We start from the raw sequence: 27,905 nt of genomic DNA on the forward strand, positions 1-27,905 counted from the left end.
TACACGGGTTCGATCCCTGGTCCAGGAAGATCTCACATGCCACGGAACAACTAAGCCCATGCACCACAACTACTGAGCCTGTGCTCTAGAGCCTGCAAGCTGCAACTACTGAGTCCACACACCTAAAGCCCTGCACTGCAATAAGAATCCCACGCACCGCAATGAACTGTAGCCCCCGCTTGCCGCAACTATAGAAAGCCCACGTGCAGCACCGAAGACCCAATTGAGCCAAAAATAATAAATTGAAAAAAAAATATCTTCCAACAAACAAAAGCCCAGGACCAGATGGCTTCAGAGGCGAATTCTATCAAACATTTAGAGAAGAGCTAACACCTATCCTTCTCAAATTCTTCCAAAATATAGCAGAGGGAGGAACACTCCCAAACTCATTCTACGAGGCAACCATCACCCTGATACCAAACCAGCAATGATGTCACAAAATAAGACAACTACAGGCCAATATACTGATAAACACAGATGCAAAAATCCTCAACAAACTACTAGCAAAAAGAATCCAACAGCACATTAAAAGGATCATACACCATGATCAAGTGGGATTTATCCCAGGAATGCAAGGATTCTTCAATATATGCAAATCAATCATTGTGATAAACCATATTAACAAATTGAAGGATAAAAACCATATGATAATCTCAATAGATGCAGAAAAAGCTTTCAACAAAATTCAAAACCCATTTACAATAAAACCCCTCCAAAACCTCAACATAATAAAGGCCATATATGACAAACCCACAGCCAACATCATTCTCAATGGTGAAAAACTGAAACCATTTCTACTAAGATCAGGAATAAGACAAGGTTGCCCACTCTCACCACTATTATTCAACATAGTTTTGGAAGTTTTAGCCACAGTACTCAGAGAAGAAAAAGAAATAAAAGAAATCCAAATCAGAAAAGAAGAAGTAAAACTGTCACTGTTTGCAGATGACATGATACTATACATAGAGAATCCTAAAGATACTACCAGAAAACTACCAGGACTAATATATATCTGTTTATATATATTTCATCATGAACAGAATGTTGACACAAATATGAATGTTAAAGGTGCTTCTGGGGAAGTCTCAGATGGATATGAGGAATATGTTATTGGAAACTGTAGGAAAAGCAGTCCTTGTTACAAAGTGGCAGGGAACTTGACCAAATTGTGTTCTAGTGTTTTGTGGAAAGTAAAAGCTGTCAGTAATGAACTTGGATATTTAACTGAGGATATTTCTAAGCAAAATGTTGAAGGTGTGACCTGGTTTCTCCTTGCTGCTTATAGTAAAGTGTGAGAGGGAGACAACTGAAAAAGAAATTATTATGCAAAAAGGAACCAGAACTTGAAGACCAAAAATTCTCAGCTTATTCTTATTGCAAAAAATGAGAAAATGCGTTCAGGAGAGAACACCAAAGACATGACTGGACAGTCTTTAGTAAAGAGATTATGGGTGTGTGACATGGATCCAATCAACCATCTCAGCAGAAGCACTGTCAGCGTGGACTGAAGAGAACAGAGGTGGGATGAAATGAAGAAAGACTGTCGGACTTCTGGGGTTCTACAAGCAGGAAGTTAGATGTTAGAGATGTCTGGATGCAAACAAGCGTCATCCTTTGAGTACAGGGAGGAATGACTCTGAAGGTGGGTCAGGGGTCAGCAGGGCTGCTACTGCCACCATGGGTCCAGAGAGCACAGGCCCAGGCAGCAGGACTGTTTCCTCATTAGTTCCAGAGGGTTTGGGGACAAAATTCAGGGAGGAGAAGGCAGAGCCACCACCCTTGTTAGACAGAAAATTGAGCCAAATAGGGTTTCACTCTCAAGCCTTAAAATCTAATGGAATTTTCCACAGAAGTTTCTTAAAATTAGCCACATATATTAATGTCATACAAATAATTTCAGCACACAAATGTGTACTGTAGAAATGTTGCAGACTGGAGAGTAAAAGATGTGAGTTCTAGTACTGATGTTGATATAATAAACTAAATCTTTGAATAAATTAAAAATCTAATGGAATTTGCCCTGCTAGGTTTTGGACTTGCTTAGGACCTGTCAGCTTTCTTCTTTCCAATTTCTTCCTTTTGGAAGCAGAATGTCTATCCTATACCTGTCCCACTATTGTATTCTGGAAGCAGATAACTTGTTTGGTTTCATAGGTTCACTATTAGAGAGGAATTTTGCCTCAGGATGAATCATACCTCTAGTCTCACTCATATCTGATTTAGATGCTATTTAGATGAAATTTTAGACTTAGAGTTGATGCTGGAATGGGTTAAGACTTTTATGACTGTTGGAATGGAGCAAATATATTTCACATGTGAAGACTTGAATTTTGGAGGCTGAGAGGGTGGAGTGTTATAGGTTAAATTGTATCCTTGCAAAACACATAGGTTGAAGTCCTAAGCCCTAGTACCTCAGAATGTGACTGTATTTGGATACAGAGTTTTTATTTTTTATTTTTTTTTTTTTTTTTTTTTTTTGCGTTATGTGGGCCTCTCACTGTCGTGGCCTCTCTCGTTGCGGAGCACAGGCTCCGGACATGCTGGCTCAGCGGCCATGGCTTATGGGCCTAGCCGCTCTGCGGCATGTGGGATCTTCCTGGACCAGGGCACGAACCCGTGTCCCCTGCATCGGCAGGCGGACTCTCAACCACTGCGCCACCAGGGAAGCCCTGGATACAGAGTTTTTAAAGAGGCAGTTAAGGTTGAATGAGGTCATTGGGAGTGGGCCCTAAGCCAATATGACTTGTGTCCTTATAAAAAGAGATCAGGACATGCACACACAGAGAAAAGAAAGACCATGTGAAGATACAGGGAGAAAAGACACAGGCCATCTACAAGCCAAGGAGAAATCAACTCTGCTGACAACTTGATCTCAGAATTGTGAGAAAATAAATTTCTGTTGTTTAACAACAACAACAAAAAAGACTTACTAATACATGCTACTACACAGATGAACCTCAAAAACATGCTAAGTGAAACCAGACACAAGAGACCATATACCGTAAGAGTCCATTTATATGAAAGGTGTCCAGAAGAGGCAAATTTATAGAGACAAAAAGTACATTAGTGGTTGCCCAGGCCTGTAAGAATGGGAAGTTACTGCAAACAGGCATGAGTTTTCTTTCTGGATTAATGGAAATGTTATAAAATTAGATATTAGTGAAAGTTACACACTTTACAAAGTTACTAAAGATTCTTGAAGTGTAATCTTAATACAGGTGAATCTTATAGTATGTAAATTATATCTCAATAAAGTTGTTTAAAAATTTTTTTTTAATAAAAAACAAAGACTCATGTGATTAAAATGGGCCCACCTGGATAATCCAGGATAATCTTCCCATCTCAAGGTCCTTAACCTTAATCACACAAGCAAAATTCCTTTTGCTATGTAAGGTAACAAAGTCACAGATTCCGGGGATTATGACCTTGGCTTTTTTTGGAGGGATGTGGGGAGAATACTATTCTGCCTACCATACTCCTTAATGATATATAAAATATATTTATTGGTTAAAACTCAAACTTATTCAGGGGAGACTGCCTGATGTCTAAGTCTTAGCAGAATAAAAAATACAACAACATTATTAACATGAAGTAATTAGTACCAGTAACTAGTCTTCTAGCTATCTAGTTAATGGCAAACACTTCCTGTAACTTGCAAGATTAAAAAATTATTCAACTCTTAGCCACCTTTGGAGTTTACTGAAAATATAGATCAAGGAAAGGAATAAGCCCTAATGTCTGCTCAGGTGATCTCCTTGTGTTCAAATTCTCTCTCACTGAGACCCCAAGGACTTACCCCTTTAAGCTACTGCCACTTTTTCTATCCACTGAGGTTTCTTGTCTTCAGCACTAGCTAAATAAGATGATGAAATCTCTTCTGCTTGAATCACCCTTTCCTCCTCGCTCATTTTTCTTTTCCTCTTACAGATAAACTCATAGGCCCACTTCCCTGTAAGGATTTTCTGCTCAATAACAGATGGAGAAGAGATACAAAAATTAAGGTCTTTTGCCCCTAGTCTAGAGCTCCCAATTTTCTTTTAGATACTATAATTAGAATGTTCTAACCCTCCAGCTAACGTGCAGTATGGGAAATCAATGAACAGGGGACTTGGACACAGATTCAATTTGGGTTCTCATCTCAGTATTACCAGTTACTATTTAATATTTGGAAAATTACCTCACTATGCAGGACTGATGGGCATAACAGTGACAACTTTGAAGGGTGGTTATATGAAATATAGAAAATAAAAATAAAATACCTAGCACACTGCCTGCCACATGGTAGTTGCTTAATAAAAACTAGCTATTACTGTTATTATTACCTAGTGTTCTCTATCATTTAGATTGTCAACCTCACTAGATTCTTGTCAGCCCCATTCTGACAATTCTCTGTCAGTAAACTGTTTTTCATCACACAGGGTACAATTGATTAGCACAACTTTCTAGATTACACTCACATGACAGGCCTCCCAGGCCAGTCTGAATGGACCTGAGGATCACAAGCTCTCTTCTACCATACAAACAATCTCATGCTAGTTTACGTCATATTCTGCCTCAACTCAGTTTCATTCCTATTTGAACCTGGGCCTACAAATCAATCCTAGCATCAGAAAACTACTGTACACTCTTTGCCTTGGCAATGAAAACTGAGGCAAAAAGAAATCTAGCTTTGAAAAATGAACTCCAAATTGTGTCTTTGTGTCCACTCTCATGTTTAAAAATGTACAGATGCAAGAATTTTAAGATGATTTTTATGCATCACTAGGATAAATTCTTTTTTTTTGTTTTTTTGTGTTTTTTTTTTTTGCGGTATGTGGGCCTCTCACTGTTGTGGCCTCTCCCGTTGCGGAGCACAGGCTCCGGACGCGCAGGCTCAGCGGCCATGGCTCATGGGCCCAGCCGCTCCGCGGCATGTGGGATCTTCCCGGACCAGGGCACGAACCCGTGTCCCCTGCATCGGCAGGCGGACTCTCAACCACTGCACCACCAGGGAAGCCCTAGGATAAATTCTTAATTGAGAGGTAGCATACCTTAGTACAAGCCTGAAGGGTAAATCTGCTTTCCTTCTGGACCATAGGTGGTTTAGGTGAAACTTGTACTTGGGTCTGAGGTCAAGTAAGACACCTCCCAGGAGCTATGTTCCATTCTTACACAGAGCCCTAAAATCACAGCTAAGAGCATCCAAACTGGCCCCAAATCAATAGTTCCCACCACTTGATCTGCAGGGCTTATAGTTATTACTCTAAGCATTTTGAGATAACTATAAAAGAATCAAAAGAATTCACACTTTTTTTTTTAATTGAGAGCAATCTCTATTTTTTTAATTATTTATCTATTTATGGCTGCATTTGGTCTTTGTTGCTGTGTGCAGGCTTTCTCTAGTTGCATCAAGCGGGGGATTCTCTTGTTGCGAAGCACAGGCTCTAGGTGCACGGGCTTCAGTAGTTGTGGCACAAGGGCTCAGTAGTTGTGGCTCATGGGCTCTAGAGCTCAGGCTCAGTAGTTGTGGCACACGGGCTTGGCTGCTCTGCAGCATGTGGGATCTTCCCCGACCAGGGATTGAACCCATGTCCCCTGCACTGGCGGACGGATTCTTAACCACTGCGCCACCAGGGAAGTCCCAAGAACTCACATTCTTTACTCAGTTTTTCACCAGGTTTCTCTGTGTATCTGAAATCAGGTTAGACCAATCTCCCAACTGCCAGCACATAATCACAGGATCTTGATATTTACCAATAATGAGAGCCTCCTTACATAGGAATGGTACCTTCGCCAAATTCCAGTTTGACAATCTGCCTCTACATATTAAATTCTCAAAATGTTACTTCTTATCAATCAAATAATTATTATGAACCTACTGAATGTTCCACACTATGACGGATGCTAAGAATATGAGACTTCAGTAACTGTCTGCCAAGAGCATGTGAAATTTAGCAGTTCATATTACTACTATAGTATGATAGACTGCTAGATCTGAAAGAGGGCCTGTCCCCTACACCAGAGACATTAATAAATTACAACACACAGATGAAGATTTCTTAAGTCATTGTTCTTTCAGTTTCCATTATAAGATAATTATGGAACTTGGCAATCTCCAAAATAAGTAGTTCCAATACACATAAACAGTACAGAAATAATATAGAGAGTAAAATGCAATAGATCCAAATAAATAAGAATTTTAAATTTTCACTGAGAGTCTAGGAATCTACAGAACATGATATGGACTCCCTCTGCTGGTGCCTAATAGCAGCAGCTCCATGACACCAACAATATCACTGACAAAAGAGCAACAAAAGCCAAAGGACTAATCTAAATTCGCTTCTATGTTTTTTTGTTTGTTTGTTTTATAAATTTATTTATTTATTTTTGGCCACGTTGGGTCTTCGTTGCTGTGTGCAGGCTTTCTTTTTAGTTGTAGCAAGTGGGGGCTACTCTTCATTGCGGTGCACAGGCCTCTTATTAAGGTGGCTTCTCTTGTTACGGAGCACGGGCTCTAGGTGTATGGGCTTCAGTAGTTGTGGCACATGGGCTCAGTAGTTGTGGCACAGGGGCTTAGTTGCTCCACAGCATGTGGGATCTTCCCAGACCAGGGCTTGAACCCATGTCCTCTGCACTGGCAGGCAGATTCTTAACCACTGCGCCACCAGGAAAGTCCTCGCTTCTATTTAGATTAGGGGATGTTTCATAGTGGATCTGACTATGGATCAATCAAAGGTGACAGTAAAAATTATTGTGCTTTATTGCAACTGCTTAAAAAAAAAAAGAGTAACTAGCAAATTATAAATCTTGCATATTTGTGCTATTAAAACAGAGGGATAAAAATATTTAATTTGTTTTCATTTGGACTGCATTGTGTGATTTTTAGCAGCATATTTTCTCTCCAAAATAGATTTCTCTTAATTTCATTTCGGTTCAAATTAAATTATTTTATTTATTTATTTGTTTGTTTGTTTGTTTTTGCGGTACGTGGGCATCCCACCGCTGTGGCCTCTCCCGTTGCGGAGCACAGGCTCTGGACGCGCAGGCCCAACGGCCACAGCTCACGGGCCCAGCCGCTCCGCGGCACGTGGGATCCTCCCGGACCCGGGCACAAACCCGCGTCCCCTGCATTGGCAGGCGGACTCCCAACCAGTGCGCCACCAGGGAAGCCCCAAATTAAATTATTTTTAATCTGAATCCTTATAACTTGGTGAAAAGAGGAGGTCAAAGACCATAAGGGAATACTGACCTGTGATTAGTCCATAGAGCACACAAATCGCACTTGGTTATTTGAGAGAACAGAATTGTATTAGCTGGTTATAGCCAGTAAAGCTATCACCAGAGCTAGCTTTTTACAATACCACACTTCTATAAAACTCATGTAATCTTTAGTCTGTCCTAAATGCAACTAATATACTAAAACAGATTCAGTGGGCTTCCAACTTCCAGTACTAGCAGAATAGTTTGGTTAGAGTAATCCTGCCACAAATATAATTATAAATTCTGGAAAAAATACTAAACATTCATTATTTGAAGGCACTAGAGACTGACCAAAATCGGGCAGAAACTGCAACTGGTGAAATTTGGGAATTGGTGGCCTTTTGCACTCCTCAATCCACGAACAGCTTGCATAGCCTCACCTTACTGGCTTGAGGTATCAGAGGACAGACAGAGTAACCAGAAAATTAGGGGAGAAACTTGAGAGGGAAAGGCAGAAGGAGTAAAGCCTAAAACATGCCTATAAAATCCACCCAAGGTTTTGCTTTCTGCTAAACTACACATACATGGGGGAGACAAATAAAGCACTAAAGCAGCAACTGGAAGCTTTAAAGAATGAGCAGAGATTTCAGCTGCTGCCCAACATAAGGGAGACAAGAGTTTGGAGTGTGAGTTGAGCCAAGCCATCTGCTAGAATGAAAATCACATTTCACAGGAATATAACAGAATTCAGAGTCTCTACAATGTATTAGTCATAATATCCAGTATTCAATAACAAATCACTAAATATAGTAAGAAAAAGGAAACTGTGACTCATTCTCAAAAAAAAATGCAGTCAACAGAAACCAACTCAAAGATGATCTAGATGATGCAATTAGCAGTGACACAGGACCAGTATCTAGACTCTTAAAAAAAAATAATAAAAATAACCCAAATTTTTAAAAAATGAGCAAAAGGCTTGAACAAACACTTCACAAAGGAAGATCTGCAATGGCCAACAAGCACATAAAAAAGTGTCCAACATTTGTCATCAGGGACATCCAAGTTAATACTACAATGAGATGTCACTTTACACCCTCTAAAATGGCTAAAATTGAAAAGACCAACAATGCTATATATGGAGCAACCAGAATTCTCACACTTGACTAGAGGGAATGTAAAGTACATTCACTTTAGGAAAAGGTTTGGCAGTTTTCCATAAAGTAAACTGTACACTCAGCTGCTCCATTCCTAGATATTCATCCAAATATCTGCAAAAAGAATTACAAACGAATATTCAAAGCAGCTTTATTCACAATGGCCAAAACTGATACAATCCCAAAGTCTCCAAAAAGGAATGAATAAATAAATTGTGGTAAATTCATACAATGGAATACTAGTCTGCAATAAAAAACAATGAACTATTGGTACATGGCATAACATGGATGACTCTCACAGACAGTACAGTGCGTGTAAACAACTGGACACAAACACGTTTACATGACGTTTAAAATAAAACAAGACTAAGATTAATCAAAAAATACGATGCATCAAATAAGGAGTTTAGACTTGATATGGAGAGGAAATAGAAGTCTGCTTCAAGTTCTTAAGCAGGAGACAACTTACAAAGTGGAATTTAATGCTTTCTAGAGATTAAATTTTACTTTTGAAACTTATTTTTAAATAAAAACTCCTTATTTGGGATGTATCCAACTTGACTTGCTTTACAGAGCTCTTAACACAGGTGAAACGTGTATGAAAAGTTTTTTGAGCAAACGAAAATAAAGGAGTGGATATTGCCTAGTGACAATATAACTTCTTTAAAAGTGGTTCTAATCTCAAGTAAAAGAGCATGAGAACACAAATGTCCGAGGAGGACTTAAGGTTTACAGTGTGAATAATATTAACAGATTAACACATAGGATTAATAGCTATTAAGGATGTTACATATCTGATGAAACACATCTGATGAAACGTTGGACTTGCTTCAAATATGGGGTTTTACTTGGCTATTCATTTTTAATTCTGGCTCTAGTAACAGCCCTATGCTAAATTTTCTATCAAAATACTTTACTATATGAGGAAAAAGTTCCTAGCATTTACCTTGTCCTGAAGGGTTTGCTGCCATCTTCCTATTTTCTGTTTCAACTATGTTCCGTGGCAAGTGGTCTGCACTTTACAATCACCTGTAAAAAATAATGTGCAGACACATACCTTCATCTCTTCAGAAGCATCTGTCTGAAGGGCACACAGACTTAAATCAAACGCCTCAAGTTATTTAATTAGAGCGTGAAGGTTAAATGTTTATTCTTGCAGATGTTGATACCAACATTCACCATTACTGTCTTTAATTACTTCATTAGGTTGTGTTTACCAAATACTACCAAATGTATCAACTAACTGATAGCATCAATACAATCACAGGGCTAGGAAGAAAAATCACTCTTCTGTAGTGCCTCTCGATTCATTTTAAAAACGTACCCAGCAACTACTGTGTATACTGAAAGCTAGAAAGGAAAAAGAGCCGAATATTTATCGCGTACATACTCTGCACCATACAAGATCTGTAAGATGATTGAAATTAATTATTTTATTTATCACCACTTCATAGACAGGGAGATCGTGTCCAAGGTCACAAAGCTAGTGCGAAAACTTTGGACTGTTAGATTCCAAACTTCGTGCTTTTGTACTAGGCCCTGGGGGGAATCCCAAATGAGCAAGACCTTACTCCCGCCCTCAAGAAACATATAATCCGGTGGAAAAAGAGAGTCTCATTCAAGCAACCGTACTAAAAAAGTTTAACAAACGCGCTCTTTACAAGGAGTAAACAGTGCTCCGGAAGCAGAGATGAACTGATTCTACCGGCGTGACGAGGGATGCCTTCGGGGGTAAGCGGGAAAGTACAAGAGCGAGCAAACAGATGTCGATTTGGAACGAAATAATATTAGGTGTCTCCTGCAGCAAAGCACAGAGCGAGCGAAGCCGGCTTAGGACGGGAGGGACAAGAGGGCCATCTTGTGACGGGGAACGTCAATCAGGGATGTGACAGGGCTGGACCTGCGTCTCAGAAAGGTCCCGGGGCGGGAGGCGCGCGTGGAGGGCAGGCAGGGCGGGGGCTGCGGCTGATACCAAGGAGAGGAGGGGGAGTGAGAAATGCTGGGAGGCAAGGCTGGCGGGGAGGCCACTGCCCTGTAGCAAGGAACGGCAGCAGCGGGTCGGCGCCGGGGCCACACACCTTCATCCCCCGCTCCCCCAGGCGGTCCTACTTACCGCGAGGCTAGAGAGCCCGAGACTGCCTCGCCTTCTGGTCGCGTTCTCCAAGGGGGCGCAACCACTTAAAGATCGGCAAACCAAGCTCAATGCCGCGTTCTACCACCTTCCCGCCCCCGCTGCGCTTCCGCCTCCTGATGACTTACACCCGAGGGACCGGAATTCCCGCCTCCTAACGGCTGCTCCTCACGGCGATTCGTACTTTAACTGCTACCTAATGCATACGCCACTTCCCTTCCAAAGAGTGGCAGCCAGAGAGGCTCCTGGACCCTGCATGCCGCACCATCGGGGGCGGAGCCCGAACGGTGCGGGGCAGAGACCGGCTGGGTCCCTAGCACCGCAATTGGCTCTTTCGTCCAGGCCGCTGCGCGGTGACGTATCCTGCCGGCTCGGCTAGGTAGGGGCGGGGCGGAGACCGGCTGCGTCCCTAGCTCTTCAAGTGGAGAAGTCACCGACTCAGCCGGTTTTGCGACGATGTGAATCCACTTCGGTTGGGAGTGAGGCAGAGCTGCGGTTGGGACCCGGAGAGTGAGCTTTATCAACCATCTCTGGTTGCGCGTCTTAACGTACACAAATCCCAGTGATACTTTTCTTTTATAGTTTAAATAATTATACACTAAACTTGTAGAAATTTTTACTGCTGTGCAAGAATCTGTATTTAAGGAATGGATATGCCACATCTCAGAACACTGTCTCTCCTAGTGGGATCGCCTGAAGGCCTGATTCCAGCACAGTAGAGCTACGTATCTACGTTGAACAGTAACCTTGTATTGATGTGTGTCATGTGTCCTGTGGTCGTTAACCATCTTAACGTCCTTCTTAATAATCGATGTTTGCTCAGTAATAAACGTTTATGATGCACAATTTTGTTGAGCATGGATCCATGACAAATAATAACACTACCAAGCATTTATTAAGTGCCTTGTACGTACGAGGTGCTTCCTGTCATTCCCTGAGTTATATATGATTCGTATTTATTTATATACTTATATGTGATTTATTTATATATTTATTTATGATTTATATATCAGACTCAGAAATGTTCAGTTACTTTATGTCTTTAGTTGAATTTCAGCGACTAAAGGCCTGTCAGATGCAAAGGTCCAGGTTCTTCAATCTCACACATTGTCTCTGCTCTGGAGGAAGGAATTCCTCTGAGACCAGCTCAGGGAGCTCAGTAGTCTGCTGACTACTTTAATCTAGATATAAAGTGAGCATTTTGGTAGTTGGCCAGGACAACTTTTCAGTTAAGAGACCTTTCTGAGTTCCGGCCCGACGAAAATGATCACTTGGATATATATGGCTGACAGAACCTTAGGAGAATTTTTTGGTTTTAGGTTGCCTGATGAGACAATACAGAAACTAGGGCATAAGAAAACTCCAGTCTAAGTCCCAAATGGACATCCTGAGCAAGCTTATTTAAGCTGAAAAGAAGAGTTCTACCCCAGAACAACATTTTGTAATTTCCTAGTAAATTCAACCTCCCAGGATTCACAGAACGTTATCAGGAGAAAGATAAATTTAACTTGCTGCTGATTGTTTTATTTGGTGAATGTTAGCTCTTGGACCCCCGTCTCCTCCTTGAGAGATTTTGGGACTTCAGTGTCACAAGAATTTTAACATATTAGTTAATAGTGGGTCAATTTACTTGGGTTCAAATCCCACCCCTGACACTTAATCGTTTGATGCTTCAGTTCTATCATCTGTAAAAAGAAAATAAAAATAAATGAGTGACCACTTCATATCCATTAGATGGCTACTATCGAAAAAAAAAAAAAAACCCAGAAAATAAAATGAGTGTTGGCAGAGAAATTGGAACCTTCGTGCATGTAAAATGATACAGCCACCAGTGGAAAACTGTATAATAGTTACTCAAAAAATTAAGGTTTTGGGGGGTTTATACACAAAAGAACTGAAAGCAGGGCCTCCAAGAGGTATGTAAACATCTGTGTTCATAGCAGAACTATTCACAATAGCTAAGAGGTGAAAGCGACACAAATATCCTTGAACAGATGAATGAATAAGCAAAACGTAGCATATACATACAATGAAATATTATTCACCTTTTAAAAAGAAGGAAATTCTGATATATGCTACAGTATGCATGAACCTTGAGGATATTATGCTAAGTGAAATAAGCCAGTCACAAAAGGACAAATACTGTGTGATTTCACTTATATAAAGTACTTAGTCACAATCATAGAGACAGAAATAGAATGGTGGTTGCCAGGGGCTGGGGGGAAGGGGACAATGAAGAGTTGTTATTTAATGGGAATAGTGTTTCAGTTTTATAAAATGAAAAGAGTTCTGGAGATGAATGGTGATGATGGGGGTAATTATGAAAGATCTGTGTTTTACTGGATATCTTGTTACTTGATAAGTAGATAGAAGCCTACATATCTACTAGGGGAAAGTCCAAGACAAAAGGGATGCATGTGACCATCCTGTGGCGCTGTTAACTGATAAGGAAATGCCAGGTAGCAGTCTGTGAAGTGCTTCCTCCTGAAGCCATTATGATTATTACAGACCTTCAGTATCAAGGTAGAGAGCTGAGAATAGTCCTCAGGTTCCAGTTGGAGCCACCCTAACCCTCTTGTGCTATTTTATGATTAAATATTTATGGGAAATGCATTACGCCAGACAGCCTTTAAAATAAACTGGGTAGGAATTTGAGACAATTAGTGTATGACTTACCTATTGCTTGTAACAAATTATCCCCAAACTTGGCAGTTTAAAACAACAAATATTTATTCTCTTACAGTTTCTGAGGAGCTGGAATCAAGGCAGCATAGAGGGGTAGTTCTGGCAGAGGATCTTTTTTAAGGTTGCAGTCAAGATGCTAGCAGCAGATGTAGTCATTCTGAAGGTCAACTACATGGAAGGATTAACTTGCAAGGTTACTCATGTGGCTAAGGGTAGGAGGCTTCAATTCCTTACCATGCAGGCCTTCCCATAGGGTTGCTCATGACATGGCAACTCACAGCCAGAGCAAGTGATATGAGAGTGATCAAGTCAGAAGCAACAGTATCTTTTATAACCTGATCTTGGAAGTGACATACCACTGTTTCTGCCATATACTGCGTGTCACACAGACCAGCCTTGGTACAGTGTGGAAGGGAACTATTACAAGGCTGTGCCTACTAGGAGGTGGGATCATTGGGGACGCCTTTATCCATTCAGGCTGCTACAGCAGAATACAATAGACTTGATGGCTTCTAAACAACACCAATTTATTTCTCACCGTTCTGGAGGCTGGGAAGTCCAAGATCAAGGTGCCAGCTTGGTTGGGCTCTGGTGAAGGCCCACTTCCTCATTCATGGATGGCCGTCTTTTTGCAGCAACCTCACATGGCTGCAGGGTTGAAGGATCTGAGTCTCATTTACAAGGGCATTAATCCCATTTATGAGGACTCCCACCTACATGACCTAATCACCTCACAAATGCCCCACCTCCAAAGGCCATCACATTGGGGATTAGGATTGAGGTAGGTGTGGGAGGGATACAAACGTTCAATCCAAAGCAGGGACCATCCTAGAAACTGGCCACTACAACTACATTGCTCAAACAAAATGTATTCTTACTTCAGATCCTATAATAGAAAATGAAGTGAACTTAGTCTAGGAGACTGCTAGCTACAAAAAGGGGCAGAATTGCCCACTGGCTAAGAGAGCAGCCTCTAGAACCAGACTCTCTGGGTTCAGATTCTTGCTTTGCCACTTACTGGGTGAACACTTAGACAGATTATTTCTCTGTTCCTCAATTTCCTCGTCTGTGGAAAAGGGTAATAAAAGCATCCTCTACCATGATATGTCTGGTTGGACACAAGAGCATTTTCCATCTTATAGGAATACAAGGGAAGCTACCCTTGAAGGAGAAGTGGGTTTCAATTAATTCAGGACATAGGTGATTCGATGGTTTGGTTAAGGAGAATTTGCTTACCATGGAATGAAACCTCTAGAAACCTTAGGGGAATCTTTTCATTGAATCTTTGCTGTGTGCTAGGACTCTGCATGTATTATCTCAAGACCAACCTTTGAGAAGGACACAATGATCATCTATCAATTTTAAAGATGTGGATACATTGAAACTTGTCCAAGATGCTACCATTTTTTACAATAGTGAACTAAACCACTAGGTGAAGTTGCCCATTGCGTTTATAACCATGGCCAAGGATGATAATGCGAGGGAGGGGTTCCCTGGTGCAGATTGAGTCCCACTCCCCATGTGGAGTCAGGTCTAGACCATGGTTTGCAAGCCAAGTCTCTGTGTCACAGATACCAAGGCATTAGGCCACTCTGCTTCTTCATCCATGGGGGAAGGAAAAGAGATGTCTTCTCAGGTGGGGCAAGGAGAGGGGGTCTGCAAGAAGGGATGAGGGTTAGATTAGAAGTGTTTCGTTTAACAGATTGATGGACAACCTGGAAGAAATGGACAAATTCTTAGAAATGCACAACCTGCCAAGACTGAATCAGGAAGAAATAGAAAATATGAACAGACCAATCACAAGCACTGAAATTGAAACTGTGATTAAAAATCTTCCAACAAACAAAAGCCCAGGACCAGATGGCTTCACAAGTGAATTCTATCAAACATTTAGAGAAGAGCTAACACCTATCCTTCTCAAACTCTTCCAAAATACAGCAGACGTAGGAACACTCCCAAACTCATTCTACGAGGCCACCATCACCCTGATACCAAAACCCGACAAGGATGTCAAAAAGAAAGAAAACTACAGGCCAATATCACTGGTGAACATAGATGCAAAAATCCTCAACAAAATACTAGCAAACAGAATCCAACAGCACATTAAAAGGATCATACACCATGATCAAGTGGGGTTTATTCCAGGAATGCAAGGATTCTTCAATATACGCAAATCAATCAACGTGATACACCATATTAACAAATTGAAAGAGAAAAACCATATGATCATCTCAATAGATGCAGAGAAAGCTTTCGACACAATTCAACACCCATTTATGATAAAAACCCTGCAGAAAGTAGGCATAGAGAGAACTTTCCTCAACATAATAAAGGCCATATATGACAAACCCACAGCCAACATCGTCCTCAATGGCGAAAAACTGAAAGCATTTCCACTAAGATCAGGAAAAAGACAAGGTTGCCCACTCTCACCACTCTTATTCAACATAGTTTTGGAAGTTTTAGCCACAGCAATCAGAGAAGAAAAGGAAATGAATCCAAATCAAAAAAGAAGAAGTAAAGCTGTCACTGTTTGCAGATGACATGATCCTATACATAGAGAATCCTAAAGATGCTACCAGAAAACTACTAGAGCTAATCAATGAATTTGGTAAAGTAGCAGGATACAAAATTAATGCACAGATATCTCTGGCATTCCTATACACTAATGATGAAAAATCTGAAAGTGAAATCAAGAAAACACTCCCATTTACCATTGCAACAAAAAGAATAAAATATCTAGGAATAAACCTACCTAAGGAGACAAAAAAACTGTATGCAGAAAATTATAAGACACTAATGAAAGAAATTAAAGATGATACAAATAGATGGAGAGATATACCATGTTCTTGGATTGGAAGAATCAACATTGTGAAAATGAATCTACTACCCAAAGCAATCTACAAATTCAATGCAATCCCTATCAAACTACCACTGGCATTTTTCACAGAACTAGAACAAAAAATTTCACAATTTGTATAGAAACACAAAAGACCCCAAATAGCCAAAGCAACCTTGAGAAAGAAAAACGGAGCTGGCGGAATCAGGCTCCCTGACTTCAGACTATACTACAAAGCTACAGTAGTCAAGATAGTATGGTACTGGCACAAACGCAGAAATATAGATCAATGGAACAGGATAGAAAGCCCAGAGATAAACCCATGCACATATGGTCACCTTATCTTTGATAAAGGAGGCAGGAATGTACAGTGGAGAAAGAACAGCCTCTTCAATAAGTGGTGCTGGGAAAACTGGACAGGTACATGTAAAAGTATGAGATTAGATCACTCCCTAACACCATACACAAAAATAAGCTCAAAATGGATTAAAGACCTAAATGCAAGGCCAGAAACGATCAAACCCTTAGAGGAAAACATAGGCAGAACACTCTATGACATAAATCACAGCAGGATCCTTTTTGACTCACCTCCCAGAGAAATGGAAATAAAAATAAACAAATGGGACCTAATGAAACTTCAAAGCTTTTGCACAGCAAAGGAAACCATAAACAAGACCAAAAGACAACCCTCAGAATGGGAGAAAATATTTGCAAATGAAGCAACTGACAAAGGATTAATCTCCAAAATTTACAAGCAGCTCATGCAGCTCAATAACAAAAAAACAAACAATGCAATCCAAAAATGGGCAAAAGACCTAAATAGACATTTCTCCAAAGAAGATATACAGACTGCCAACAAACACATGAAAGAATGCTCAACATCCTTAATCATCAGAGAAATGCAAATCAAAACTACAATGAGATATCATCTCACACCAGTCAGAATGGCCATCATCAGAAAATCTAGAAACAATAAATACTGGAGAGGGTGTGGAGAAAATGGAACACTCTTGCACTGCTGGTGGGAATGTGAATTGGTACAGCCACTATGGAGAACAGTATGGAGGTTCCTTAAAAAACTACAAATAGAACTACCATATGACCCAGCAATCCCACTACTGGGCATATACCCTGAGAAAACCATAATTGAAAAAGAGTCATGTACCAAAATGTTCATTGCAGCTCTATTTACGATAGCTGGGAGATGGAAACAACCTAGATGTCCATCATCAGATGAACAACCTAGATGTCCATCATCGGATAAAGAAGATGTGGCACATATATACAATGGAATATTACTCAGCCATAAAAAGAAACGAAATTGAGCTATTTGTAATGAGGTGGATGGACCTAGAGTCTGTCATACAGAGTGAAGTAAGTCAGAAAGAGAAAGACAAATACCGTATGCTAACACATATATATGGAATTTAAGAAAAAAAAAATGTCATGAAGAATCCAGGGGTAAGACAGGAATAAAGACACAGACCTACTAGAGAATGGACTTGATGATATGGGGAGGGAGAAGGGTAAGCTGTGACAAAGCGAGAGAGTGGCATGGACATATATACACTGCCAAACGTAGAATAGATCGCTAGTGGGAAGCAGCCGCATAGCACAGGGAGATAAGCTCGGTGCTTTGTGACCACCTAGAGGGGTGGGATAGGGAGGGTGGGAGGGAGGGAGATGCAAGAGGGAAGAGATATGGGAACATATGTATATGTATAACTGATTCACTTTGTTATAAAGCAGAAACTAGCACACCATTGTAAAGCAATTATACTCCAATAAAGATGTAAAAAACAAAAAATTGAATCAACAGAGAAAAAAAAAAGTAACTTTTATTTTGCCACTGGTTTGTCCCTTTAATTAAATAGATTGAACCCTACAGTTTTTGGTGGGCTATGAAGAGGACTCACTGCACTGCACTAAACCCTTCAGGGGGCCTGGCAGCCTGAGTGCCATGTAATGCTTCACGTCAGCTCCTTCTCATTTGGTCACCTCTAAGGGGCCAACTTCCTACTACATGCCAGTATCCTCAAGGTACCAAGAAGAGTACTAAGCAGGTACACCTGCTGATTGATTTTTAACCCTAATGAAAGCTGAAATGTGATCTTTTATTCATTTATTCAATAGATATTTAATGGAAATACAAACTGAATGATTTGTCCTTGTCTATAGGATGCTTTTAAGTGTGCAGGCCAGAATCTCACTTTTGTTTTTTCACTGCTTTAAAAGCTGATCTAATCCTTTAGTCAAATAATGCTTTGTGGGCTCTCATTGTGTGCCGCTAATACGCTCTTCAGCAGTACTGTTCCATTAAAGTTCAAGGTGTTTGTTCTTCTTAAACTACTGCACTAACACTGTTACTACTCCCCAGGTTCAGTGCCATCTCTAAATTTAACATATTTGTTGAAAGACTCTTATTTGAGATCATTAATGATAAAATGCCAGCCCTATGCTTCTCCAAATCCCCTAGCATTCTTCCAGTTCCTGTAAAATTAATTAGTACCTTTAATTTACTACCTTGGGCCAATTTTATTCAACTGTGACTTTAGGAAGGGATTGCATTCCTATTGTAACTGGAGACAAAGGCATTTGTGGTCAAGACCTAATCCTGAACCCTGGAATCCGTAAATGTTACCTCATATGGGAAAAGGGTCTTTGCAGATGTGATTAAAGATCTTGAGGTAGGGAGATTATCCTGGATTATCCAGGGGAGCCCTGGATAATCACAAATGTCCTTATAAGAGAGAGGAAGAGGGAGGTTTGACATAGGCAGAAGAGAAGATGGTGTGATTAGAGGCAGAGACTGGAGTGATGCAGCCGCAAACCGAGGAATGCTGGCCACTCCCAGGAGCTGGAAGAAGCCAAGAACATTCTCCCCTCCTTAATTTCAGCACAAACTGATTTTGGACTTCTGGTCTCCAAAACTGTGAGAGGATAAATTTCTGTTGTTTAAAGGTACCAAGTCTGTGGTCATTTGTTACAGCTGCCACAGGAAACTAATATTGAATCCATTACATTTCACAGCTCACTCAGAGCATGTGTGAGAGTACCTGAGAAACAAATGCTGGAAAGACTTTTGTCTGGGTTGCATTTTAATGAAATAGTTCAGACTTACAAAAATCTATAACTAATAATATAATAGACACTGTGAAACTTACTACCTGGCCTAAAAAGCAAAACATTTCAAGTACATTTGAGTTCTCCCAGGCACCCTTCCCCCACCGTGTTCCTCTCGTTCCACCTCAGAGGTAAGCTACTTTCCTGAATTTAGTTGTCATTGCTCCAGTACATATCTTTAAACTTTTGCTACATTGTATCCCTAAGATATATTAAGTTGTTTTAAAATTTTATAAAAATGTTGATATTCTATCTATCTGGTATATATATTCTTTTGCAATTTGCTTTTTTGTTAACTATCTGAGCTATTTCCTTGAGTGCTTTCTACATGTAAAGTACCATATTGGGCAATGTGGATGATACTAGACAAATCAGACAGGAAGATTTTGCACAAACATTATCCTGTTAAAAGAGCTACAAATGTAATGTCTTACAGTATTTTCCCATTGCTTTTTTTGTTTGTTTGTTTTGCGGTACGCGGACCTCTTACTGCCGCGGCCTCTCCCGTTGCGGAGCAACAGGCTCCGGATGCGCAGGCTCAGCGGCCATGGCTCACGGGCCCAGCCGCTCCGTGGCATGTGGGATCCTCCCGGACCGGGGCACGAACCCGTGTCCCTTGCATCAGCAGGCGGACTCTCAACCACTGCGCCACCAGGGAAGCGCTTCCCATTGTTTTAAAGGAAGGTTCCTACCCAGTAATGTCAACCCCAAAAGCGCAGAAGGCAGCAAATAAGAAAAGAGTGTATTTGGGGTCTTAAGAATTGCAATTCTGGAGACACAGATTTGGGTAAAACCAAAAGAGTGTTCTGGGGAAAGTGTTCAGGGACTTATAAACGCAAAAGCCATGAGGCTCTACTCTGATAGAAGAAAGGAAATATTAGTCCTTAAGGGATGGCTGTCGCAAGTTGCTTTCGAGTAAGGTTGCAGTAAATATCTTGAGTTTCTGAACATTGGGCAGATGTTCTGGATGTCTGTATTAAGACAATAAGTGGTCAAAAGGCCAGATTCCTTCTGGGCTGAGATGTGCATACGTCACATTTCCTCAGGGGCCTTCCAGCTGCATTTTTAAAATTTATTTATTTATTTATTTATTTATTTATTTATTTATTTATTTTTAGGCTGAACCACGCGACTTGCGGGATTTTAGTTCCCCGACCAGGGATCAAACCTGGGCTCCGGGTAGTGGAAGTGTGGAGTCCTAACCACTGGACAGCCAAGGAATTCCCCTGGCAGCATTTTAGAGAAGTCTCTTAGCAATACTGACTCCATTTTGATTTTTCTTTCACAGTATCTACCATCTAATACCTAAATATGTGACTATAGCTTTGAATTAATAACATGCCTGTCTCTCTTGTTACACTGTGGTTTATTTTAAGCATATGATTCTCCCAGGGCATTTTGAAACCATTGTTTTATTATTTTGAGAAATCTTTTAATTGGCAACAATAGGAATGATTGTTTTCTATATTTAACTCCTAACACCTGTAAATCAACACAAGTCCTACTTACCTTTACAAGATTTTCAAGGTAAATATGATAGTTCTCAAAATTAAGAATTGTTTACAACTTAATCACTCAAAAAAACACAAAACTAATACATACAAATCAATGTTAAATTTTATGTGACACTGATGTTTTGGCAAACTTGGTCACTATTCACAGTGTGAAGAGGATGCCCTTAGCAACAGCATGCATTTCTTTGACTTTGCTTGCCTCTCCCACCAGTTTTCTCTACTCAAAATTGTAAACTTTCACCTGCATGGCGCTGTGTGAAGTCATTTGGCTTTCATTCGGCGCAGTACTACCCTTAGGCTCAAGCAAAAGGGGCTGCTTCCCCCACATATTAGAGGGTCTTGCATAAAACACATGTACACACACACACACACACACACACACACACACACACACACACACACACACATACTTGTTAAGGAACAGATGAGAACCTCTGTCACTTGGCACTGGCCCAGCATAACCTAGAACCTTGAATAACTGCTCCTAACACTACTCAGGCCCGATGGAAACACTTCATACCTCTTGCCCTCTGCTCTTAAAGCAAAAGGCAGCTGGGTTGGAATGCTGTAAAAGTTTTGGGGTTATGCACCCACTGAGGTCTGGGTTGGGTAGAAGCCCAGTCTTCCTCCTGTGTGTCTCCTTTACACTACTATCACACAGCCCTCTGACACCAGAGGTGGGGGATAGTTCCACACAATTCTGAGGCACCAGCTAAGCGTCCTACAATCTAACTCAATTCTGACACCATCCACCTGGAGGTAGCGTTAAATCCTACAGGGTGAGGGCTAAGGCCCCTGAGACTGCCCACCCCCACTTCACATGTCAACTGCAGGCAGTAGATCCTCAGGTTACCCACAACTTCTATCTGACTTGGCGACAAATTGGAAGTTCCCATGACCTCCTTTCCACTTGGATTCGATTATACGCTAGAACGACTCACGGAACTCAGGGAAACATCTATGTTTAGCAGTTCATTAAAGGGTATGATAAACGATATAGATGAACAGCCAGATGAAGACACACATGAGGTGAGATCTGAGAGGGCCCCAAGTGCAGGAGCTTCTGTCACTGTGGAGTTGGGGTGTGTCACTGTCCTGGTATGTGGAGGTTCACCAACCTGGAAGTTCTCCAAACCCCATACTTTGGGATTTTTGTGAGACTTCATCATGTAGACAGGATGGATCATGAACTCCATTTCCAGCCCCTTTCCCCTCTCTGGAGACTGGGGAATGGGGCTGAAAATTCCAAGCTTTTGATCATGACTTGGTCTTACTGGTGGTGATTAGCTGCCATCCAGGAGCCCACCCAGAATTGCCTCATTAGAACAAAAAGTACTCCTGCTACCCAGGAAGTTCCAGTGGATTTAGGAACCCTGTTTCAAAAGCCAGGGTCAAAGGCCAACTATTAGAACAGAAGAGGTTCCTAATGTTCTTTTTTCTTTCTTTTAAATATTTATTTATTTGGTTGCACTGGGTCTTAGTTGCAGCAGGCGGGCTCCTTAGTTGTGGCATGTGAACTTAGTTGCGACATGCGTGTGGGATCTAGTTCCCTGACCAGAGATCGAAGCCGGGCCCCCTGCATTGGGAGCATGGAGTCTTAGCCACTGCGCCACCAGGGAAGTCCCCTAATGTTCTTAACACTTAGGAATTCATGACAGTTTCAGGGGCTCTGTGCCAGGAATGAGGTGGGGAATGGAAGGCAGAAACCAACATATATTTTTCCTATTTTCTCACCAGGTCAAAAATGGACACTGCTTTTTAGTGCAAGGAAGAGTTGAGCAGCAGAAGTACTTAGGTAAGAGAAAAAACTAATCTAAATGCGTCCTCTCAGATCAGATGAATTCAATAAATTCTTGAACAACCAACAATTTTCCTCTTTAGTGCTGAAAGCCCATTTTCTTGCTTTTCTTCTTATTAACATTTGTGATCCTGGAGTTGCTCATGAATTAGTACATTTGGACTGGTGACTGAGGAACATTTCTGCAATATTAAACAATTGATTTTCCTTTCATTTGTATATATGTCCGTTTATATGTACCATGAGTGAAGCATAATACTGATTCTTTACTGTATGACTCTAGATATTGCTTTAAGAGATGGTAAAAATTGCAATATAAGTGATAATTTATGATGAAATTAAAATATATTCTAACATTCTATGATAATTTATCATATGTATCCCTATTTCAGTGTTTTAATATGATATATAAAATTTGTGATTTATTTCTGAATCTAAATATTACTTTAAGAATTTAATTGGCAATTTCAGTTGTTGTTTACTTACCAAAGAACATTTTTTTTTTTTTTTTGTGGTACACGGGCCTCTCACTGTCGTGGCCTCTCCCGTTGCGGAGCACAGGCTCCGGACGCGCAGGCTCAGCGGCTATGGCTCACGGACGGGCCCAGCTGCTCCACGGCATGTGGGATCTTCCCGGACCGGGGCACGAACCTGTGTCCCCTGCATCGGCAGGCGGACTCTCAACCACTGCGCCACCAGGGAAGCCCCCAAAGAACATATTTTCTCTAAATTAAAAGTAATAAAAAACTATCTAAGAAGTACAATAACTTAAGAAACTTTGTCCAATTTGACATTACTGTTGTTTAATTAATCAAGGAAGCCATTAGACTGAGGTGGCTCTAATGCTGTGACAAACCCAAATCTAAGCCTGTAAATTACTCAAGGTTATGAAATTGAACAACCAGTCACTAACAGCCAAGTAGGCTTTATCCTACAGACAATCCATCATTTCTTTACTTTACTTCCACCCTTTCTCTACAAAAGTCTCTCCCCAGCTCCTGTCCGTGGAGCGCTCCTAACCACTTCTGGTTTGTCACTGCCTCCTTCAAATTGATTTTTTCTCAAATAAGCTCTTACAATTTTTAATATGCCTTAGTTTATCTTTGAACACACCATTTATGTGAACAATCTTATAATGTAAATAATTATTTTGCTGCTATCAAGGCAAGAAAAATAAATTTTATGAACTGTTTATGTGTCAATATTAATTTTACCACTCATACCAAATATCAACAGACCACCCAGACATGAAAAATAAAGTTAGTTGTCTTTGATATTTAGCCAGCTTTCAGTCATTTCAAAGCCATAGCTTTACACATATTTGCTAGCTGGATGTATAACTTTTAAATATTTAGACATATGGAATGTAAGCCCGCATCTGTACTCTGGTTCAGGCCCTACAGATGCTCAGATGGGCCTGACTGGGCACAGGTTTCCATGTATTAAGACTGTTGCTATTCATTTGTCATTAACGTAAGGAAATTGATGTTGAAATATTTGGTAGTTTCTTGAGCTTAAACAAATGTAAATATAGGGAACTGATATCTATTTCATTAGTCAATTAGATGGTGGTCATCCAGACAACTCAGAATATGCTATGTTATGTTTTCTATTCAGAATGTATTCAGAATATTAAAAAAACTTAAGATCATCATCAAAATGAAGATGCTGGGAACATATAAGTTCCAGTAAAAATACACATTATGTATACAGTTATTAGCAAAGGGACACATAATTCTGAAGTGTAAAAAAAAAATTCTAATAAGAAGTAATATTGAAATTTTTTCTAAAATTATAAATGCTTCTGTAGTGTACCTCAAAATATATGACATGAATTCAACTTTGCTTGTTAACACGTGTCTCAAGACACATCTGACAAAAGTGAAGCTAAGACAAAAAGGAGTAGGGGGAGCATAGCTGTAAGGTAGACGTCTAGGATTGTGCCTGAAAAATGTCTTTGTTGCTGTTGTGTAGCATATAAATATAATTTGAAATAGAAAGTGATACGTGATAAAGTCTTTTTTTTTTTTAAGTGCTAAGGCCTGTTAATTGGGGTATAATGGAGGTTTTTTTTTTTAATGTTTATTTATTTATTTGGTTGCACCAGGTCTTCGTTGCAGCACGTGGGCTCCTTAGTTTCGGCTCACAGGCTCTAGTTTCCTGACCAGATATTGAACCCGGGCCCCCTGCACTGGGAGTGCAGAGTCTTTAACCACTGCGCCACCAGGGAAGTTCCATAATGGAGATTTCTTAAAATTCTTCTTGTAATTGTATCGCTTTAGGAGTGGAGAAAGGTAAGCAAAACATTGGCTTATAACAGAATGTTGCTTAGTCTTGGAAAAGAAGTAGGAAACATTGTAAATATATTTAACTCAGATGTTTCATATGTTTTGATTTAAAATTTTTCCTTATTAGAATTTTTAAATTACAAAAGAAATAAATGCTCACTGTAATGTGTGAAAGGCAACAAACGAAGTTGTAGAAAGATAATGTTAATCTGGCCTGCCCTTGCCCTGCTGTCCCATCACCCGAAGATATAAACCTAAATAGTCCGGTTCATATACTGTCATGCATTTTCCTACTCTCATATAAACATATACACACACACATTTACACATATATATGTTCATATGTAGTGATCCCACTATACATATTACTTTACCACTTGCCTTTTTTATTTTTAAAATTTATTTTATTGAAGTATAGTTGATTTACAATGTTGTGTTAATTTCTGATGTATACAACTTGCCTTTTTAAATTTAATGTATCATAGACCTCCCAACATATAGAGCTCTAATTCATTTGTTATTGCTGCATAATATAGTGTGGATGTACTATAATTTGTTTTTTTTTTTTTTTTTTTTTTTTTTGCGGTATGTGGGCCTCTCACTGTTGTGGCCTCTCCCATTGAGGAACACAGGCTCCGGAAGCGCAGGCTCAGCGGCCATGGCTCACGGGCCCAGCCACTCCGCGGCATGTGGGATCCTCCCGGACCAGGGCATGAACCCGTGTCCCCTGCATTGGCAGGTGGACTCTCAACCACTGCGCCACCAGGTAAGCCTGACCCCCACTTCTTGACTAGATTTCAGGACAAAATTACTGTACCTAACGAGAGAGAAGTTTCTCTTTCAACAGACTTGGGGGAGGTAAACCCTCGAGGGCCAGGCCCAAAGGGCAGGAGCAAGGAGGAGGAGCATCCGTACAAGGCAGGGTCCCAATCAGGCCACAGGTGGTTGCTGCGGGGCACATCATGCCTGCTCACGGGGTGCTTTTGGTACCTGCCTTGACCACAGGGCTTTCTCTTTCAAATAAAGCGTTGAAAATGGGATCCTAAAAGCAATGGTCAAAAAGGAGCCAAACTGACCTTAGCAACAGGCTTCCAAAGACTACAGTATGAGAGGAGGGGGTGCCAGGGGAGGAGTAAGAACAGCGAAGAAACCTGGCAAAGAGCACCTGGACCAGGTGATCAAAGTTAACATCATCAGTGACAAGTCATGTTGATACTATGTAGCCTTGATACGATATGATGAGAAGGGCGCTTTACCTCTGTGATCTTCCTCCCCCCAACCCATACCCCAGTGTGACCATGAGAAAAATACCAGACAAACCCAAATGAAGGGCATTCTATAAAATGCCCGATCAATAATTTTCAAACCTTTCAAGGTCATTATATATAAGGAAAGTCTGAGAAAGTGCCACAAAATAGTGGAGGCTGAGAGATATGACTATAAAATGTATTGTGGGTATTCTGGATGGGATTCTGTAACAGAAAAAGAACACCAGGAGAAAACTAGTGGAATACGATAAAGCGTACAGTTAATAGTAATGTACCAATGTTGAACTCCTTAGTTGTGACAAATGTACCATAATGATATAAGATGTTAACAAAAGGAGGTATGTGAGAATTCTCTGTACTATGTTTGCAACTTTTCCATAAATCTAAAAAGTATTCTAAACTAAAAAGTTTAAATTAAAGTGGAGGGGGAAATATTTTTGCTAGCCACATCCTTCCTGAGGGAGTATATCTAAGGCCAAGAAAGCATCCCGCCTTCAGCAACAGGGTTGGTATCTCTAGTGCTTAATTTGAACAAATTATGTGCGTGGGTCAGAAAGGAATATTTCAGAAGTCATTTCCCTGTCCAAATCCCCACAGTCAGCTGAGAGAAGCCTTCTAGAACAGTCGATTCTGGATGTCCTGGCCACACTCCATGCATCCCTTCCCAGAAAGTGCATGGTTTGCAGTGACAACAGGCCCCCCCCGAACCCTAACCCCCAAGATGCTGTTCAGGATCATTTTTAAGAGAGTAGTGACATGATTTAGTTTCTGGTGTCCCCTTAAGTTTCCTGATCCCTGGCCATGTACCCAGGTACCAACACTCCAGGGGGTTCTGGGCAGTAGTGTTGCTGATGGATGGACTGAAGTCAGCAAAGCAGACCTTAATTCTGAGGCTGTGCTGAAATCCAGCAGTCAAGGTGAGGCTAGAACTCTGCTCTCATTTGTGTTAAATTACTTTACTTGGGACTTCCCTGGTGGCGCAGTGGTTGAGAATCTGCCTGCCAATGCAGGGGACACGGGTTCGAGCCCTGGTCTGGGAGGATCCCACATGCCGCGCCGCAACTAGGCCCACGAGCCACAACTACTGAGCCTGCGCGTCTGGAGCCTGTGCTCCGCAACGAGAGGCCGCGACAGTGAGAGGCCCACGCACAGCGATGAAGAGTGGCCCCCGCTCACCGCAACTAGAGAAAGCCCTCACACAGAAACAATGACCCAACACAGCCAAAAATAAATAAATACAATTTTTTAAAAAAATTACTTATGTCATCAATAACCTCCAAAGATCCTATCCTGAGTGACTAAAAGTGTGGCTTTTCCTAGAGGGCACTTAGGTCTGCCTTGATAACAAGAAGCTGTTGAATGAGTTAATTTGGAAGACTTGACAAGGCTGTGAACGTGGAGGAGCCAAGATAGCCCATCTGCACTAGAAACTGGGAGCTGAACAAACCCCATTCTACTGTAGGACAGGGTGGTTTAAGAAGTCTCACAGAGGGCTTCCCTGGTGGCGCAGTGGTTGAGAGTCCACCTGCCGATGCAGGGGACACGGGTTCGTGCCCCGGTCCGGGAAGATCCCACATGCCGCCAAGCGGCTGGGCCGGTGAGCCATGGCCGCTGAGCCTGCACGTCCAGAGCCTGTGCTCCGCAACAGGAGAGGGCACAACAGTGAGAGGCCCGCGTACTGCAAAAAAAAAAAAAAGTCTCACAGATGACTGGGTTTGATTTTGGAGAAAATGAATATTCCTACAGATAAGACTTCTAGAAGCGTCCATGTATGGGCCCCAGCTCAAAGTCTGCTATTCCTGCAAGCCGAGAGAATCAGATTAATGGCTGTGTGGTGAGTGCCGCTTCAGGCATCTCCCGTTTTCTTCATGCGTGTGGGAACGGTGTTCTGCCAGCCACATCGCAGGAAGACCCGAGCTGCTGTGC

The 27,905-nt window shown here is 41.1% G+C and overlaps 2 protein-coding genes across 4 annotated transcripts in view; one reads left to right on the forward strand and one right to left on the reverse strand.

Annotated features, from left to right (window-relative positions):
- The window catches only part of INIP (INTS3 and NABP interacting protein), a 30,196-nt gene extending 19,594 nt beyond the window's left edge, over positions 1-10,602 (reverse strand). The window contains exons 1-2 of one of the 3 annotated variants that reach the window (XM_004320971.4): positions 10,447-10,602; positions 9,280-9,362 (exon numbers count right to left, since the gene is read on the reverse strand). In XM_004320971.4, coding sequence (XP_004321019.1) covers positions 9,280-9,304 — 25 coding nt within the window. In that variant the 5' untranslated portion in view covers positions 9,305-9,362; positions 10,447-10,602. The remainder of the gene's footprint in view (positions 1-9,279; positions 9,363-10,446) is intronic. The other 2 variants (XM_019946455.3, XM_019946456.3) reach the window with 2 other exon arrangements.
- Positions 10,603-25,340: 14,738 nt separating this feature from the next.
- SNX30 (sorting nexin family member 30) overlaps positions 25,341-27,905 on the forward strand; it is a 132,188-nt gene continuing 129,623 nt past the window's right edge. The window contains exon 1 of the mRNA XM_073806424.1: positions 25,341-25,477. The gene's annotated coding sequence lies outside the window, so the exon portion shown is untranslated. The remainder of the gene's footprint in view (positions 25,478-27,905) is intronic.

This window comes from Tursiops truncatus, chromosome 6 (genome assembly GCF_011762595.2).
Source record: "Tursiops truncatus isolate mTurTru1 chromosome 6, mTurTru1.mat.Y, whole genome shotgun sequence".
Taxonomy (NCBI): Eukaryota; Metazoa; Chordata; class Mammalia; order Artiodactyla; family Delphinidae; genus Tursiops; species Tursiops truncatus.